Raw genomic sequence first — 20,000 nt, 5'->3', positions numbered from 1 at the left:
ACTCACTTAGTCACTCACTAAGTCACTCACTTAGTTACTCACTTAGTTACTCACTTAGTCACTCACTTAGTCACTCACTCAGTCACTCACTTAGTCACTCACTTAGTCACTCACTTAGTCACTCACTAAGTCACTCACTTAGTTACTCACTTAGTTACTCACTTAGTCACTCACTCAGTCACTCACTTAGTCACTCACTTAGTCACTCACTTAGTCACTTAGTCACTCACTTAGTCACTCACTTAGTCACTCACTTAGTCACTCACTTAGTCACTCACTAAGTCACTCACTTAGTTACTCACTTAGTTACTCACTTAGTTACTCACTTAGTCACTCACTCAGTCACTCACTTATTCACTCACTCAGTCATTCACTCAGTCATTCACTTAATCACTCACTTAGTCACTCACTTAGTCACTCACTCAGTCACTCACTCAGTCATTCACTTAGTCACTCACTTAGTCACTCGCTTTGTCACTCACTTAGTCACTCAGTCACTCAGTTAGTCACTTAGTCACTCACTCAGTCACTTAGTCACTCACTCAGTCACTCACTTAGTCACTCACTCAGTCACTCACTTAGTCACTCATTTAGTTACTCACTTAGTCACTTAGTCACTCACTTAGTCACTCACTTAGTCACTCACTTAGTCACTCACTCAGTCACTCACTCAGTCACTCACTTAGTCACTCACTTAGTCACTCACTTAGTCACTCACTCAGTCACTCACTTAGTCACTCACTTAGTCACTCACTCAGTCACTCACTCAGTCACTCAGTCACTTAGTCACTCACTTAGTCACTCACTTAGTCACTCACTCAGTCACTCACTTAGTCACTCACTCAGTCACTCACTCAGTCACTCACTTAGTCACTCACTTAGTCACTCACTCAGTCACTCACTTAGTCACTCACTTAGTCACTCACTCAGTCACTCACTCAGTCACTCACTTAGTCACTCACTTAGTCACTCACTCAGTCACTCACTCAGTCACTCACTCAGTCACTCACTCAGTCACTCACTTAGTCACTCACTTAGTCACTCACTCAGTCACTCACTCACTCACTCATTCACTCACTTAGTCACTCACTTAGTCACTCACTCAGTCACTCACTCAGTCACTCACTTAGTCACTCACTCAGTCACTCATTTAGTCACTTAGTCACTCACTTAGTCACTCACTTAGTCACTCACTTAGTCACTCACTCAGTCACTCACTTAGTCACTCACTCAGTCACTCACTCAGTCACTCACTCACTCACTTAGTCACTCACTTAGTCACTCACTCAGTCACTCACTCAGTCACTCACTCAGTCACTCACTCAGTCACTCACTCAGTTACTCACTTAGTCACTCACTTAGTCACTCACTTAGTCACTGAGTCACTCACTTAGTCATTCACTCAGTCACTCACTTAGTCACTCACTTAGTCACTCACTTAGTCACTCACTTAGTCTCTCACTCAGTCACTCACTTAGTCACTTAGTCACTCACTCAGTCACTCACTTAGTCACTCACTTAGTCACTCACTTAGTCACTCACTCAGTCACTCACTTAGTCACTCACTTAGTCACTCACTTAGTCACTCACTTAGTCACTCACTAAGTCACTCACTTAGTTACTCACTTAGTTACTCACTTAGTCACTCACTCAGTCACTCACTCAGTCACTCACTTAGTCACTCACTTAGTCACTCACTTAGTCACTTAGTCACTCACTTAGTCACTCACTTAGTCACTCACTTAGTCACTCACTTAGTCACTCACTTAGTTACTCACTTAGTTACTCACTTAGTCACTCACTCAGTCACTCACTCAGTCACTCACTTAGTCACTCACTCAGTCATTCACTTAATCACTCACTTAGTCACTCACTTAGTCACTCACTTAGTCACTCACTTAGTCACTCACTCAGTCACTCACTCAGTCATTCACTTAGTCACTCACTTAGTCACTTGCTTAGTCACTCACTTAGTCACTCAGTCACTCAGTTAGTCACTTAGTCACTCACTCAGTCACTTAGTCACTCACTTAGTCACTCACTTAGTCACTCACTTAGTCACTCACTTAGTCACTCACTTAGTCACTCACGTAGTGACTCACTCAGTCACTCACTTAGTCACTCACTTAGTCACTCAGTCACTCACTTAGTCACTTAGTCACTCACTTAGTCACTCGCTTAGTCACTCGCTTAGTCACTCGCTTCGTCACTCAGTCACTCGCTTAGTCACTCAGTCACTCGCTTAGTCACTTACTTAGTCACTCACTTATTCACTCACTTATTCACTCACTTAGTCACTCACTTATTCACTCACTTAGTCACTCACTTAGTCACTCACTTAGTCACTCACTTAGTCACTCACTTAGTCACTCACTCAGTCACTCAGTCACTCACTTAGTCACTCACTTAGTCACTTAGTCACTCACTTAGTCACTCACTTAGTCACTTAGTCACTCACTTAGTCACTCACTTAGTCACTTAGTCACTCACTTAGTCACTCACTTAGTCACTCACTTAGTCACTCACTTAGTCACTTAGTCACTCACTGAGTCACTCACTTAGTCACTCACTTAGTCACTCACTTAGTCACTCACTTAGTTACTTAGTCACTCACTTAGTCACTCACTTAGTCACTCACTTAGTCACTTAGTCACTCACTTAGTCACTCACTTAGTCACTCAGTCACTCACTTAGTCACTCACTTAGTCACTCACTTAGTCACTTAGTCACTCACTTAGTCACTCACTTAGTCACTCACTTAGTCACTCAGTCATTCACTTAGTCACTCACTTAGTCACTCACTCAGTCACTCACTTAGTCACTCACTTAGTCACTCACTCAGTCACTCACTTAGTCACTCACTTAGTCACTCACTCAGTCACTCACTTAGTCACTCACTCAGTCACTCACTCAGTCACTCACTTAGTTCCTCACTTAGTCACTCACTTAGTCACTCACTTAGTCATTCAGTCACTCACTGAGTCACTCAGTTTCTCACTGAGTCACTCAGTCACTCACTTAGTTACTCACTAAGTCACTCACTTAGTCACTCACTTAATTAATCACTTAGTTACTCACTTAGTTACTCACTTAGTCACTCACTTAGTTACTTAGTCACTCACTTAGTCACTCACTTAGTCACTCACTTAGTCACTCACTAAGTGACTCACTTAGTCACTCACTTAGTCACTCACTAAGTGACTCACTTAGTCACTCACTTAGTCACTCACTTAGTCACTCACTTAGTCATTCACTTAGTCACTCAATCACTCACTTAGTCACTCACTTAGTCACTCACTTAGTCACTCACTTAGTCACTCACTAAGTCACTCACTCAGACACTCACTTAGTCACTCACTTAGTCACTCATTTAGTCATTCACTTAGTCACTCAATCACTCACTTAGTCACTCACTTAGTCACTCACTTAGTCACTCACTAAGTCACTCACTTAGTTACTCACTTAGTTACTCACTTAGTCACTCACTTAGTCACTTAGTCACTCACTTATTCACTCACTTAGTCACTCACTTAGTCACTCACTTAGTCACTCACTCAGTCACTCACTTAGTCACTCACTTAGTCACTTAGTCACTCACTTAGTCACTTACTTAGTCACTCACTTAGTCACTCACTTAGTCACTCAGTCACTCACTTAGTCACTCACATAGTCACTCACTTAGTCACTTAGTCACTCACTTAGTCACTCACTTAGTCACTCACTTAGTCACTTAGTCACTCACTTAGTCATTCACTTAGTCACTCACTTAGTCACTCACTTAGTCACTTAGTCACTCACTTAGTCACTCACTTAGTCACTCACTTAGTCACTTAGTCACTCACTTAGTCACTCACTTAGTCACTCACTTAGTCACTCACTCAGTCACTCACTTAGTTACTCACTTAGTCACTCACTTAGTTACTCACTTAGTCATTCACTTAGTCACTCACTTAGTCATTCAGTCACTCACTTAGTCACTCAGTTACTCACTGAGTCACTCAGTCACTCACTTAGTTACTCACTTAGTCACTCACTTACTCACTTAGTCACTTAGTCACTCACTCAGTCATTCACTTAGTCACTCACTTAATCATTCACTTAGTCACTCAGTTACTCACTTAGTCATTCACTTACTCACTCACTTAGTCACTCACTTAGTCATTCACTTAGTCACTCACTTAGTCATTCACTTAGTCACTCAATTAGTCACTCAATTAGTCATTCACTCAGTCACTCATGTAGTCACTCACTCAGTCACTCAGTCACTCACTTAGTCACTCACTCAGTTACTCACTTAGTTACTCACTTAGTCACTCACTTAGTCACTCACTTAGTCATTCACTTAGTCACTCACTCAGTCACTCACTCAGTGAGTTACTGAGTAACTGACTGAGTGACTGACTGAGTGGGTGACTGAGTGAGTGACTGAGTGCGTGACTGAGTGACTGACTGAATGTCTGACTGACTGAGTGACTGACTGAGTGACTGACTGTTTGACTGAGTGACTGACTGAGTGACTGACTGAGTGAGTGAGTGTCTGACTGAGTGGCTGACTGTGTCACAGGGAGTGTCTGAGTGAGTAACTGAGTGACTGACTAAGTGACTAAGTAACTGAGTGACTGTCTATGTGTCACAGCGAGTGACTGACTGACTGAGTGACTGACTGTGTGTGTGTCACAGGGAGTGTCTGAGTGACTGACTAACTGAGTGACTGACTGAGTGACTGACTGAGTGACTAACTAAGTGACTGAGTGTCTGTGTGTCACAGGGAGTATCTGACTGACTGACTAAGTAACTGAGTGACTAAGTGACTGAGTGACTGACTAAGTGACTAAGTGACTGTCTGTGTTTCACAGGGAGTGTGAGTGACTCACTAACTGAGTGACTAGCTGAGTGACTGACTGAGTGGCTAACTAAGTGACTGAGTGTCTGTGTCACAGGGAGCGTCTGAGTGACTCACTAACTGAGTGACTGACTAACTGAGTGACTGACTAACTGAGTGACTGACTAACTGAGTGACTAACTAAGTGACTGAGTGTCTCTGTGTCACAGGGAGTGTCTGACTAACTGACTGACTGACTAAGTAACTGAGTGACTAATTGACTAAGTGACTGAGTGACTTACTAAGTGACTAAGTGACTGAGTGTGTGTCACAGGGAGTATCTGAGTGAGTGACTGAGTGACTGACTAAGTGACTAAGTGAATAACTGAGTGACTGACTGAGTGAATGACTAACTGAGTGACTAACTGAGTGACTGACTAAGTGACTAAGTGACTGACTGAGTGACTGTGTGTCACAGGTTAGTGTCTGAGTGAGTGACTGAGTGACTGATTGAGTGACTAACTAAGTGACTGACTGTGTCACAGGGAGTGACTGAGTGACTGACTAAGTGACTAACTAAGTGACTGTGTCACAGGGAGTGTCTGAGTGACTGACTAACTGACTGACTGACTGAGTGACTAAGTGACTAACTAAGTGACTAACTAAGTGACTGACTGTGTCACAGGGAGTGTCTGAGTGAGTGACTGAGTGACTGACTGTGTAAGTGAGGGACTGAGTGATTGAGTGATTGAGTGAGTGAGTGACTGGCTGAGTGACTGAGTGACTGAGTGAGTGATTGAGTGATTGAGTGATTGAGTGACTGAGTGAGTGACTAACTAAGTGACTAAGTGACTAACTGAGTGACTGACTAAGTGACTAACTAAGTGACTAACTAAGTGACTAACTAAGTGACCGACTAAGTGACTGACTAAGTGACTAAGTGACTAACTAAGTGACTAACTAAGTGACTAACTAAGTGACTAACTAAGTGACTGATTGTGTGTCACAGGGAGTGACTGAGTGACTAACTAAGTGACTAAGTGTCTGTGTGTCACAGGGAGTGTCCGTGTGACAGACTAAGTGACTAAGTGACTGTGTATGTTTCACAGGGAGTGTCTGAGTGACTGACTAACTGACTGACTGAGTGACTAAGTGACTAACTAAGTGACTAACTAAGTGACTGTGTGTCACAGGGAGTGTCTGAGTGACTGACTGAGTGACTAAGTGACTAACTAAGTGACTGACTGTGTGTCACAGGGAGTGTGAGTGAGTGACTAACTAAGTCACTGAGTGACTGACTGTGTGTCACAGGGAGTGACTGAGTGACTGACTGACTAAGCGACTAAGTGTCTGTGTGTCAAAGGGAGTTGTCCATGTGACTGACTAACTAAGTGACTAACTAAGTGACTAACTAAGTGTCTGCGTGTCACAGGGAGTGACTGAGTGACTGACTGACTGAGTGACTAAGTGACTAACTGAGTGACTGACTGTGTGTCACAGGGAGTGTCTGAGTGAGTGACTGATTGACTAAGTGACTAACTAAGTGTCTGTGTGTCATAGGGAGTGACTGAGTGACTAATTGACTAAGTGACTGACTAAGTTTTTAAGTGACTGTGTCACAGGGAGTGTCTGAGTGAGTGACTAAGTCACTGAGTGGCTGACTGTGTGTCACAGGGAGTGACTGAGTGACTGACTGACTAAGTGACTAAGTGTCTGTGTCACAGGGAGTGTCTGAGTGAGTGACTGAGTGACTGACTAAGTGACTAACTGAGTGGCTGTCTGTGTGTCACAGGGAGTGTCTAAGTGAGTGACTGAGTGACTGAGTGACTGACTAAGTGACTAACTAAGTGACTGTGTGTCACAGGGAGTGACTGAGTGACTGACTAAGTGACTGACTAAGTGACTAACTAAGTGTCTGTGTCACAGGGAGTGTCCGTGTGACTGACTGACTAAGTGACTAAGTGACGAAGTGACTGACTGTGTGTCACAGGGAGTGTCTGAGTGAGTGACTGAGTGTTTGAGTGACTAACTAAGTGACTAACTAAGTGTCCGTGTGTCACAGGGAGTGTCCGTGTGATTGACTAAGTGACTGAGTGGCTGACTGTGTCACAGGGAGTGACTGAGTGACTGACTGACTAAGTGACTAACTAAGTGACTAAGTGTCTTTGTGTCACAGGGAGTGTCTGAGTGACTGACTGACTAAGTGACTGACTAAGTGACTAACTAAGTGACTAACTAAGTGACTGTGTGTCACAGGGAGTGTCCGTGTGACTGACTAAGTGACTAAGTGACTGTGTTTCACAGGGAGTGACTGAGTGATTGACTGACTAAGTGACTAACTAAGTGACTAACTAAGTGACTAAGTGACTGTGTGTCACAGGGAGTGACTGAGTGACTGACTGACTAAGTCACTAACTAAGTGACTAACTAAGTGACTAACTGAGTGTCTGTGTGTCACAGGGCGTGTCTGAGTGACTGATTGACTGACTGACTGAGTGACTAACTGAGTGACTGAGTGTCTGTGTGTCACAGGGAGTGTCTGAGTGAGTGACTGACTGAGTGACTGACTGAGTGACTGACTGAGTGACTGTGTGTCACAGGGAGTGTCTGAGTGACTGATTGACTGAGTGACTGAGTGACTAACTAAGTGACTAAGTGTCTGTGTGTCACAGGGAGTGTCTGAGTGACTAACTAAGTGACTACCTAAGTGACTAACTAAGTGACTAAGTGACTAAGTAAGTGACTAACTAAGTGACTGAGTGACTAACTAAGTGACTGAGTGTCTGTGTGTCACGGAGTGTCTGAGTGACTAACTGAGTGTCTGTGTGTCACAGGGAGTGTCTGAGTGACTGATTGACTGAGTCACTAACTAAGTGACTAACTGAGTGTCTGTGTGTCACAGGGAGTGTCTGAGTGACTGACTGAGTGACTGACTAAGTGACTGACTAAGTGACTGTCTGTGTGTCACAGGGAGTGACTGAGTGACTGACTGACTAAGTGACTAACTGAGTGGCTGACTGTTTGTCACAGGAAGTGTCTGAGTGACTGACTGACTGAGTGACTAACTAAGTGACTAACTAAGTGTCCGTGTGTCACAGGGAGTGTCTGAGTGACTGAGTGACTGACTGACTAAGTGACTAAGTGACTAACTGAGTGACTGAGTGACTGTCTGTGTGTCACAGGGAGTGTCTGAGTGACTGACTGACTGAGTGACTGACTGACTAAGTGACTAAGTGACTGACTAAGTGACTGACTAAGTGACTAACTGAGTGTCTGTGTGTCACAGGGAGTGTCTGAGTGACTGAGTGACTGACTGACTAAGTCACTAACTAAGTGACTGACTAAGTGACTAACTAAGTGTCTGTGTGTCACAGGGAGTGTCTGAGTGACTGACTGACTAAGTGACTGACTAAGTGACTAACTAAGTGACTAACTAAGTGACTAAGTGTCTGTGTGTCACAGGGAGTGACTGATTGACTGACTGACTGAGTGACTAACTAAGCGACTAACTAAGCGACTAACTAAGTGACTAACTAAGTGACTAACTAAGTGACTAACTAAGTGACTAACTAAGTGACTGACTAAGTGACTAACTAAGTGACTAACTAAGTGTCTGTGTGTCACAGGAAGTGTCTGAGTGACTGACTGACTGAGTGACTAACTAAGTAACTAACTAAGTGTCCGTGTGTCACAGGGAGTGTCTGAGTGACTGACTGACTGAGTGACTAACTAAGTGACTAACTAAGTGTCTGTGTGTCACAGGGAGTGTCCGTGTGACTGACTAAGTGACTGAGTGGCTGACTGTGTGTCACAGGGAGTGACTGAGTGACTGACTAAGTGACTAACTAAGTGACTAACTAAGTGTCTGTGTGTCACAGGGAGTGTTGGAGTGACTGACTGACTGACTAATTGACTAACTAAGTGACTAACTGAGTGTCTGTGTGTCACAGGGAGTGTCTGAGTGACTGACTGACTGACTCAGTCACTAACTAAGTGACTAACTAAGTGACTAACTAAGTGTCCGTGTGTCACAGGGAGTGTCTGAGTGACTGACTGACTAAGTCACTAACTAAGTGACTAACTAAGTGACTAACTAAGTGTCCGTGTGTCACAGGGAGTGTCTGAGTGACTGATTGACTGACTGAGTGACTAACTGAGTGACTGAGTGTCTGTGTGTCACAGGGAGTGTCTGAGTGAGTGACTGACTGAGTGACTGACTGACTGAGTGACTGACTGAGTGACTGTGTGTCACAGGGAGTGTCTGAGTGACTGATTGACTGAGTGACTGAGTGACTAACTAAGTGACTAAGTGTCTGTGTGTCACAGGGAGTGTCTGAGTGACTAACTAAGTGACTAACTGAGTGACTGACTGTGTGTCACAGGGAGTGACTGAGTGACTGACTAAGTGACTGACTAAGAGACTAACTAAGTGTCTTTGTGTCACAGGGAGTGTCTGAGTGAGTGACTAACTAAGTCACTGAGTGGCTGTCTGTGTGTCACAGGGAGTGTCTGAGTGACTGACTGACTGACTGAGTGACTGACTGACTAAGTGACTGACTAAGTGACTAAGTGACTGACTAAGTGACTGACTAAGTGACTGACTAAGTGACTAACTGAGTGTCTGTGTGTCACAGGGAGTGTCTGAGTGACTGAGTGACTGACTGACTAAGTCACTAACTAAGTGACTGACTAAGTGACTAACTAAGTGTCTGTGTGTCACAGGGAGTGTCTGAGTGACTGACTGAGTGACTAACTAAGTGACTAAGTGACTAACTAAGTGACTAACTAAGTGACTAAGTGTCTGTGTGTCACAGGGAGTGACTGAGTGACTAACTAAGCGACTAAGTGACTAACTAAGTGACTAACTAAGTGACTAACTAAGTGACTGACTAAGTGACTAACTAAGTGACTAACTAAGTGTCTGTGTGTCACAGGAAGTGTCTGAGTGACTGACTGACTGAGTGACTAACTAAGTAACTAACTAAGTGTCCGTGTGTCACAGGGAGTGTCTGAGTGACTGACTGACTGAGTGACTAACTAAGTGACTAAGTGACTAACTAAGTGACTAACTAAGTGACTAAGTGTCTGTGTGTCACAGGGAGTGACTGAGTGACTAACTAAGCGACTAAGTGACTAACTAAGTGACTAACTAAGTGACTAACTAAGTGACTGACTAAGTGACTAACTAAGTGACTAACTAAGTGTCTGTGTGTCACAGGAAGTGTCTGAGTGACTGACTGACTGAGTGACTAACTAAGTAACTAACTAAGTGTCCGTGTGTCACAGGGAGTGTCTGAGTGACTGACTGACTGAGTGACTAACTAAGTGACTAACTAAGTGTCTGTGTGTCACAGGGAGTGTCCGTGTGACTGACTAAGTGACTGAGTGGCTGACTGTGTGTCACAGGGAGTGACTGAGTGACTGACTAAGTGACTAACTAAGTGACTAACTAAGTGTCTGTGTGTCACAGGGAGTGTTGGAGTGACTGACTGACTGACTAATTGACTAACTAAGTGACTAACTGAGTGTCTGTGTGTCACAGGGAGTGTCTGAGTGACTGACTGACTGACTCAGTCACTAACTAAGTGACTAACTAAGTGACTAACTAAGTGTCCGTGTGTCACAGGGAGTGTCTGAGTGACTGACTGACTAAGTCACTAACTAAGTGACTAACTAAGTGACTAACTAAGTGTCCGTGTGTCACAGGGAGTGTCTGAGTGACTGATTGACTGACTGACTGAGTGACTAACTAAGTGACTAAGTGTCTGTGTGTCACAGGGAGTGTCTGAGTGACTAACTAAGTGACTAACTGAGTGACTGAGTGTCTGTGTGTCACAGGGAGTGTCTGAGTGAGTGACTGACTGAGTGACTGACTGACTGAGTGGCTGACTGAGTGACTGTGTGTCACAGGGAGTGTCTGAGTGACTGATTGACTGAGTGACTGAGTGACTAACTAAGTGACTAAGTGTCTGTGTGTCACAGGGAGTGTCTGAGTGACTAACTAAGTGACTAACTGAGTGACTGACTGTGTGTCACAGGGAGTGACTGAGTGACTGACTAAGTGACTGACTAAGAGACTAACTAAGTGTCTTTGTGTCACAGGGAGTGTCTGAGTGAGTGACTAACTAAGTCACTGAGTGGCTGTCTGTGTGTCACAGGGAGTGACTGAGTGACTGACTGAGTGACTAACTAAGTGACTAACTAAGTGTCCGTGTGTCACAGGGAGTGTCTGAGTGACTGAGTGACTGACTAACTAAGTGACTAACTAAGTGATTAAGTGACTGTGTGTCACAGGGAGTGACTGACTGACTGACTAAGTCACTATCTAAGTGACTAACTAAGTGACTAACTGAGTGTCTGTGTGTCACAGGGAGTGTCTGAGTGACTGATTGACTGACTGACTGAGTGACTAACTGAGTGACTGAGTGTCTGTGTGTCACAGGGAGTGTCTGAGTGAGTGACTGACTGAGTGACTGACTGACTGAGTGACTGACTGAGTGACTGTGTGTCACAGGGAGTGTCTGAGTGACTGATTGACTGAGTGACTGAGTGACTAACTAAGTGACTAAGTGTCTGTGTGTCACAGGGAGTGTCTGAGTGACTAACTGACTACCTAAGTGACTAACTAAGTGACTAAGTGACTAACTAAGTGACTAACTAAGTGACTGAGTGACTAACTAAGTGACTGAGTGTCTGTGTGTCACAGGGAGTGTCTGAGTGACTGAGTGTCTGTGTGTCACAGGGAGTGTCTGAGTGACTGATTGACTGAGTCACTAACTAAGTGACTAACTGAGTGTCTGTGTGTCACAGGGAGTGTCTGAGTGACTGACTGACTAAGTGACTAACTAAGTGACTAACTAAGTGTCTGTGTGTCACAGGGAGTGTTGGAGTGACTGACTGACTGACTAATTGACTAACTAAGTGACTAACTCAGTGTCTGTGTGTCACAGGGAGTGTCTGAGTGACTGACTGACTGACTCAGTCACTAACTAAGTGACTAACTAAGTGACTAACTAAGTGTCCGTGTGTCACAGGGAGTGTCTGAGTGACTGACTGACTAAGTCACTAACTAAGTGACTAACTAAGTGACTAACTAAGTGTCCGTGTGTCACAGGGAGTGTCTGAGTGACTGATTGACTGACTGACTGAGTGACTAACTGAGTGACTGAGTGTCTGTGTGTCACAGGGAGTGTCTGAGTGAGTGACTGACTGAGTGACTGACTGACTGAGTGACTGACTGAGTGACTGTGTGTCACAGGGAGTGTCTGAGTGACTGATTGACTGAGTGACTGAGTGACTAACTAAGTGACTAAGTGTCTGTGTGTCACAGGGAGTGTCTGAGTGACTAACTGACTACCTAAGTGACTAACTAAGTGACTAAGTGACTAACTAAGTGACTAACTAAGTGACTGAGTGACTAACTAAGTGACTGAGTGTCTGTGTGTCACAGGGAGTGTCCATGTGGCCCAACTTTGGTTCGCTTTGGAGGCAAGGCCAAAGAATATTCACCACGAGCACGAATACGTCACTGGCTGGGGTAACTAGTCACCCACCTAGTCACCCACCTAGTCACCCACCTAGTCACCCACTTAGTCACCCACCTAGTCACCCACCTAGTCACTCAGTCAGTCACTCACTCACCTGCACACTCACTCACTCACTCACCTACACACTCATTCAGTCACTGGCTGGGGTAACTAGTCACCCACCTAGTCACCCACCTAGTCACTCAGTCAGTCACTCACTCACCTACACACTCACTCACTCACCTACACAATCACTCACTCACCTACACACTCACTCAGTCACTGGCTGGGGTAACTAGTCACCCACCTAGTCACCCACCTAGTCACCCACCTAGTCACCCACCTAGTCACCCACCTAGTCACTCAGTCACCCACCTAGTCACTCACCTAGTCACCCACCTAGTCACTCAGTCACCCACCTAGTCACTCAGTCACTCACTCACTCACCTACACACTCACTCACTCACCTACACAATCACTCACTCACCTACACACTCACTCACCTACACACTCACTCAGTCACCTACACACTCACTCAGTCACTGGCTGGGGTAACTAGTCACCCACCTAGTCACCCACCTAGTCACCCACCTAGTCACCCACCTAGTCACTCAGTCACTGGCTGGGGTAACTAGTCACCCACCTAGTCACCCACCTAGTCACCCACGTAGTCACTCAGTCACCCACCTAGTCACCCACCTCATCACTCAGTCACCCACCTAGTCACTCAGTCACTCACTCACTCACCTACACACTCACTCAGTCACTGGCTGGGGTAACTAGTCACCCACCTAGTCACCCACCTAGTCACCCACCTAGTCACCCACCTAGTCACTCAGTCACCCATCTAGTCAGTCAGTCACTCACTCACCTACACACTCACTCACTCACCTACACACTCACTCACTCACTCACCTACACACTCACTCAGTCACTGGCTGGGGTAACTAGTCACCCACCTAGTCACCCACCTAGTCACCCACCTAGTCACCCACCTAGTCACTCAGTCACCCATCCAGTCAGTCAGTCACTCACTCACCTACAGACTCACTCACTCACCTACACACTCACTCACTCACTCACCTACACACTCACTCAGTCACTGGCTGGGGTAACTAGTCACCCACCTAGTCACCCACCTAGTCACCCACCTAGTCACTCACCTAGTCACTCAGTCACCCACCTAGTCACTCAGTCACTCACTCACTCACCTACACACTCACTCACTCACCTACACACTCACTCACCTACACACTCACTCACTCACCTACACACTCACTCAGTCACTGGCTGGGGTAACTAGTCACCCACCTAGTCACCCACCTAGTCACTCAGTCACCCATCTAGTCACTCAGTCACTCACTCACTCACCTACACACTCACTCACTCACCGGCTGGGGTAACTAGTCACCCACCTAATCACTCAGTCACCCACCTAGTCACTCAGTCAGTCACCCACCTAGTCACTCAGTCACCCACCTAGTCACTCACCTAGTCACCCACCTAGTCACCCACCTAGTCACTCAGTCACCCATCTAGTCACTCACCTAGTCACCCACCTAGTCACCCACCTAGTCACCCACCTAGTCACTCAGTCACCCACCTAGTCACTCACCTAGTCACTCACCTAGTCACTCACCTAGTCAATCAGTCACTCACTCACTCACCTACACAATCACTCACCTACTCACTCACTCACCTACACACTCACTCAGTCACTGGCTGGGGTAACTAGTCACCCACCTAGTCACCCACCTAGTCACTCAGTCAGTCACTCAGTCACCCATCTAGTCACTCAGTCACTCACTCACTCACCTACACACTCACTCACTCACCCACCCACTCACCCACTCACTCACCCACTCACTCACTCACTCACCCACTCACTCACCCACTCACTCACCCACTCACTCACTCACTCTCCCACCCACTCACTCACTCACCCACTCACTCACTCACTCACCCACTCACCCACTCACCCTCTCCCCCACTCACCCACCCACCCACCCACTCACCCACCCACCCACCCACCCACCCACCCACCCCACCCACCAGCTACGAGCTCCCGTTTGACCGACACGATTGGGTGGTGGATCGTTGTGGTCGCGAGGTTCGCTACGTCATTGACTACTATGACGCTGGGCCCACTCACCCACCCACTCACTCACCCACTCACTCACCCACTCACTCACCCACTCACTCACCCACTCACCCACCCACTCACCCACCCACCCACCCACTCACTCACCCACCCACTCACTCACCCACTCACTCACCCACTCACTCACTCACTCACCCACTCACTCACCCACTCACTCACCCACTCACCCACCCACTCACTCACCCACCCACTCACTCACTAACTCACCCACTCACTCACCCACTCACCCACCCACTCACTCACTCACCCACTCACTCACCCACCCACCCACTCACTCACCCACTCACTCACTCACTCACTCATCCACTCACTCACCCACTCACTCACTCACTCACCCACTCACTCACCCACTCACTCACCCACCCACTCACCCACCCACTCACTCACTCACTCACCCACCCACTCACCCACTCACCCACTCACTCACTCACCCACTCACCCACTCACTCACTCACCCACTCACTCACTCACTCACCCACCCACCCACTCACTCACCCACTCACTCACTCACCCACTCACTCACCCACCCACCCACTCACTCACCCACTCACTCACTCACTCATCCACTCACCCACCCACTCACTCACCCACTCACCCACCCACTCACCCACCAACTCACCCACCCACTCACTCACCCACTCACTCACCCACCCTCTCCCCCACCCACCCACCAACCCACCCACCCTCTCCCCCACCCACCCCACCCACCAGCTACGAGCTCCCGTTTGACCGACACGATTGGGTGGTGGATCGTTGTGGTCGCGAGGTTCGCTACGTCATTGACTACTATGACTCTGGGCCCACTCACCCACCCACTCACCCACTCACTCACTCACCCACTCACCCACTCACTCACTCACCCACTCACTCTCTCCCCCACCCACCCACCAACCCACCCACCCTCTCCCCCACCCACCCACCCACCAACCCACCCACCCTCTCCCCCACCCACCCACCCACCAGCTACGAGCTCCCGTTTGACCGACACGATTGGGTGGTGGATCGTTGTGGTCGCGAGGTTCGCTACGTCATTGACTACTATGACTCTGGGCCCACTCACCCACTCACTCACCCACTCTCTCCCCCACCCACCCACCAACCCACCCACCCTCTCCCCCACCCACCCACCAACCCACCCACCCTCTCCCCCACCCACCCACCAGCTACGAGCTCCCGTTTGACCGACACGATTGGGTGGTGGATCGTTGTGGTCGCGAGGTTCGCTACGTCATTGACTACTATGACTCTGGGCCCACTCACCCACTCACTCACCCACCCACTCACTCACCCACTCACTCACCCACTCACTCATCCACTCACCCACCCACTCACTCACCCACTCACTCACCCACCCACTCACCCACTCACTCACCCACTCACCCACTCATCCACTCACTCACTCACTCACCCACTCACTCACCCACCCACTCACCCACCCACTCACTCACCCACTCACTCACTCACTCTCTCACCCACCCACCCACTCACTCACCCTCTCCCCCACCCACCCACCAACCCACCCACCCTCTCCCCCACCCACCCACCAACCCACCCACCCTCTCCCCCACCCACCCCACCCACCAGCTACGAGCTCCCGTTTGACCGACACGATTGGGTGGTGGATCGTTGTGGTCGCGAGGTTCGCTACGTCATTGACTACTATGACTCTGGGCCCACTCACCCACTCACTCACCCACCCACTCACCCACCCACTCACCCACTCACTCACCCACTCACCCACTCATCCACCCACTCACTCACTCACCCACCCACCCACTCACTCACTCACTCACCCACCCACCAACTCACCCACCCACTCACCCACCCACTCACTCACTCACCCACCCTCTCCCCCACCCACCCACCCACCCACCCACCCCACCCACCAGCTACGAGCTCCCGTTTGACCGACACGATTGGGTGGTGGATCGTTGTGGTCGCGAGGTTCGCTACGTCATTGACTACTATGACTCTGGGCCCACTCACCCACTCACCCACTCACTCTCTCCCCCACCCACCCACCAACCCACCCACCCTCTCCCCCACCCACCCACCCACCCACCCACCCTACCCACCAGCTACGAGCTCCCGTTTGACCGACACGATTGGGTGGTGGATCGTTGTGGTCGCGAGGTTCGCTACGTCATTGACTACTATGACTCTGGGCCCACTCACCCACTCACCCACTCACTCTCTCCCCCACCCACCCACCAACCCACCCACCCTCTCCCCCACCCACCCACCCACCCACCCACCCTACCCACCAGCTACGAGCTCCCGTTTGACCGACACGATTGGGTGGTGGATCGTTGTGGTCGCGAGGTTCGCTACGTCATTGACTACTATGACTCTGGGCTCCTGGACGCGGGCTCTCTCCGCTTCTCCACCCTGGACGTGAGGCCCGCTCTGGACTCACTGCAGGCTGCCTGGGATCGCTCGCGAGTGGCCCTGTGGAGGTGGAGATACCAGGGGGGTGAGGGTGCTGGTGAGGGTGGTGGTGAGGGTGGTGGTGGTGAGGGTGGTGGTGGTGAGGGTGGTGGTGGTGGTGGTGGTGTCAACGCTCGCTAGATCGGGGGGAGTTAGCCGTCCGCTCGCTCAGTCACTCACTCAGCCACTCAGTCACTCACTCACTCACTCACTCACCCACTCACTCACTCACTCAGCCACTCAGTCACTCACTCACCCACCCACTCACTCACCCACCCACTCACCCAATCAATCACCCACCCACCCACTCACCCACCCACCCACTCACCCAATCAATCACCCACCCACTCACCCACCCACTCACCCACCCACTCACCCACCCACCCACTAATCCAGGTTGCTGAGTCACAGACATTGTGTTGATGAGTCAGCAGACTGAGAGAGAGAGAATCAAAATCTCTGAACAAACACAGCGAGAAAGATAAGATGGGTACATTGTAGTGGTATCAGTGTGGTGGTGGTGAGTCTATGGGTCTCTGTGTGGTGGTGAGTCTATGGGTCTCTGTGTGGTGGTGAGTCTATGGGTCTCTGTGGTGTGGTGAGTCTATGGGTCTCTGTGTGTGGTGGTGGTGAGTCTATGGGTCTCTGTGTGGTGGTGAGTCTATGGGTCTCTGTGTGGTGGTGAGTCTATGGGTCTCTGTGTGGTGGTGAGTCTATGGGTCTCTGTGTGGTGGTGAGTCTATGGGTCTCTGTGTGGTGGTGAGTCTATGGGTCTCTGTGTGGTGGTGGTGAGTTTATGGGTCTCTGTGTGGTGGTGGTGAGTCTATGGGTCTCTGTGTGATGGTGGTGAGTCTATGGGTCTCTGTGTGGTGGTGAGTCTATGGGTCTCTGTGTGGTGGTGAGTCTATGGGTCTCTGTGTGGTGGTGGTGAGTTTATGGGTATCTGTGTGGTGGTGGTGAGTCTATGGGTCTCTGTGTGGTGGTGGTGAGTTTATGGGTCTCTGTGTGGTGGTGAGTCTATGGGTCTCTGTGTGGTGGTGAGTCTATGGGTCTCTGTGTGGTGGTGAGTCTATGGGTCTCTGTGTGGTGGTGGTGAGTTTATGGGTCTCTGTGTGATGGTGGTGAGTCTATGGGTCTCTGTGTGGTGGTGAGTCTATGGGTCTCTGTGTGGTGGTGAGTCTATGGGTCTCTGTGTGGTGGTGAGTCTATGGGTCTCTGTGTGGCGAGTCTATGGGTCTCTGTGTGATGGTGGTGAGTCTATGGGTCTCTGTGTGATGGTGGTGAGTCTATGGGTCTCTGTGTGATGGTGGTGAGTCTATGGGTCTCTGTGTGATGGTGGTGAGTCTATGGGTCTCTGTGTGGTGGTGGTGAGTCTATGGGTCTCTGTGTGGTGAGTCTATGGGTCTCTGTGTGGTGAGTCTATGGGTCTCTGTGTGGTGAGTCTATGCGTCTCTGTGTGGTGAGTCTATGGGTCTCTGTGTGGTGGTGGTGAGTCTATGGGTCTCTGTGTGGTGGTGGTGAGTCTATGGGTCTCTGTGTGGTGAGTCTATGGGTCTCTGTGTGGTGAGTTTGTGGGTCTCTGTGTGGTGAGTCTATGAGTTTCTGTGTTGTGAGTCTATGGGTCTCTGCGTGGTGAGTCTATGGGTCTCTGCGTGGTGAGTCTGTGGGTCTCTGTGTGGTGAGTCTGTGGGTCTCTGTGTGGTGAGTTTGTGGGTCTCTGTGTAGTGGTGAGTCTATGGGTCTCTGTGTGGTGGTGAGTCTGTGGGTCTCTGTGTGGTGGTTGTGAGTTAATGGGTCTCTGTGTGGTGGTGAGTCTATGGGTCTCTGTGTGGTGAGTCTGTGGGTCTCTGTGTGGTGAGTCTGTGGGTCTCTGTGTGGTGAGTCTATGGGTCTCTGTGTGGTGAGTCTATGGGTCTCTATGTGGTGAGTCTATGGGTCTCTGTGCGGTGAATCTGTGGGTCTCTGTGTGGTGAGTCTATGGGTCTCTGTGCGGTGAATCTGTGGGTCTCTGTGTGGTGAGTCTATGGGTCTCTGTGCGGTGAGTCTATGGGTCTCTATGTGGTGAGTCTATGGGTCTCTGTGCGGTGAATCTGTGGGTCTCTGTGTGGTGAGTCTGTGGGTCTCTGTGTGGTGAGTCTGTGGGTCTCTGTGTGGTGAGTCTATGGGTCTCTGTGTGGTGAGTCTGTGGGTCTCTGTGTGGTGAGTCTGTGGGTCTCTGTGTGGTGAGTCTGTGGGTCTCTGTGTGGTGAGTTTGTGGGTCTCTGTGTAGTGGTGAGTCTATGGGTCTCTGTGTGGTGGTGAGTCTATGGGTCTCTGTGTGCTGAGTCTATGGGTCTCTATGTGGTGAGTCTATGGGTCTCTGTGTGGTGGTGAGTCTGTGGGTCTCTGTGTGGTGGTTGTGAGTCTATGGGTCTCTGTGTGGTGAGTCTATGGGTCTCTGTGTGGTGAGTCTGTGGGTCTCTGTGTGGTGAGTTTGTGGGTCTCTGTGTAGTGGTGAGTCTATGGGTCTCTGTGTGCTGAGTCTATGGGTCTCTATGTGGTGAGTCTATGGGTCTCTGTGTGGTGGTGAGTCTATGGGTCTCTGTGTGGTGGTGAGTCTATGGGTCTCTGTGTGCTGAGTCTATGGGTCTCTATGTGGTGAGTCTATGGGTCTCTGTGTGATGGTGAGTCTGTGGGTCTCTGAGGTTTACTCTTCCAGAGACAGCAGCGTTGTTATGTAAGATCCCTCTCACCCACTCACCCACCCACCCACCCACTCACCCACCCACCCACCCACTCACCCACCCACCCACCCACTCACCCACCCACCCACCCACTCACCCACCCACCCACTCACCCACCCACCCACCCACCCACTCACCCACCCACCCACTCATCCACCCACCCACCCACTCACTCACCCACTCACTCACCCACCCACCCACTCACCCACCCACCCACTCACTCACCCACCCACCCACCCACTCACTCACCCACCCACCCACTCACTCACCCACCCACCCACTCACTCACCCACCCATTCACTCACCCACTCACCCACTCACTCACCCACTCACTCATCCAC

At 49.2% G+C, this 20,000-nt stretch overlaps 1 protein-coding gene across 1 annotated transcript in view; it reads left to right on the top strand.

Moving 5' to 3' along the window:
• The window catches only part of LOC142923443 (holocytochrome c-type synthase-like), a 52,453-nt gene extending 32,583 nt beyond the window's left edge, over positions 1-19,870 (top strand). Inside the window, exons 6-7 of the mRNA XM_076064551.1 lie at positions 12,273-12,359; positions 16,777-19,870. Of these exons, the coding sequence (XP_075920666.1) occupies positions 12,273-12,359; positions 16,777-17,077 (388 nt within the window). The 3' untranslated portion in view covers positions 17,078-19,870. The remainder of the gene's footprint in view (positions 1-12,272; positions 12,360-16,776) is intronic.
• The last annotated feature ends 130 nt before the right edge of the window (positions 19,871-20,000 follow it).

The sequence above is a fragment of the Petromyzon marinus genome, unplaced genomic scaffold (assembly GCF_048934315.1).
Source record: "Petromyzon marinus isolate PM22_M1 ecotype Great Lakes invasive population unplaced genomic scaffold, UKy_Petmar_22M1.pri1.0 PM_Scaffold_519, whole genome shotgun sequence".
Classification (NCBI taxonomy): Eukaryota; Metazoa; Chordata; class Hyperoartia; order Petromyzontiformes; family Petromyzontidae; genus Petromyzon; species Petromyzon marinus.
Note: the sequence above shows the minus strand (reverse complement) of the source record. Positions and strands in the feature narration are given on the sequence as shown.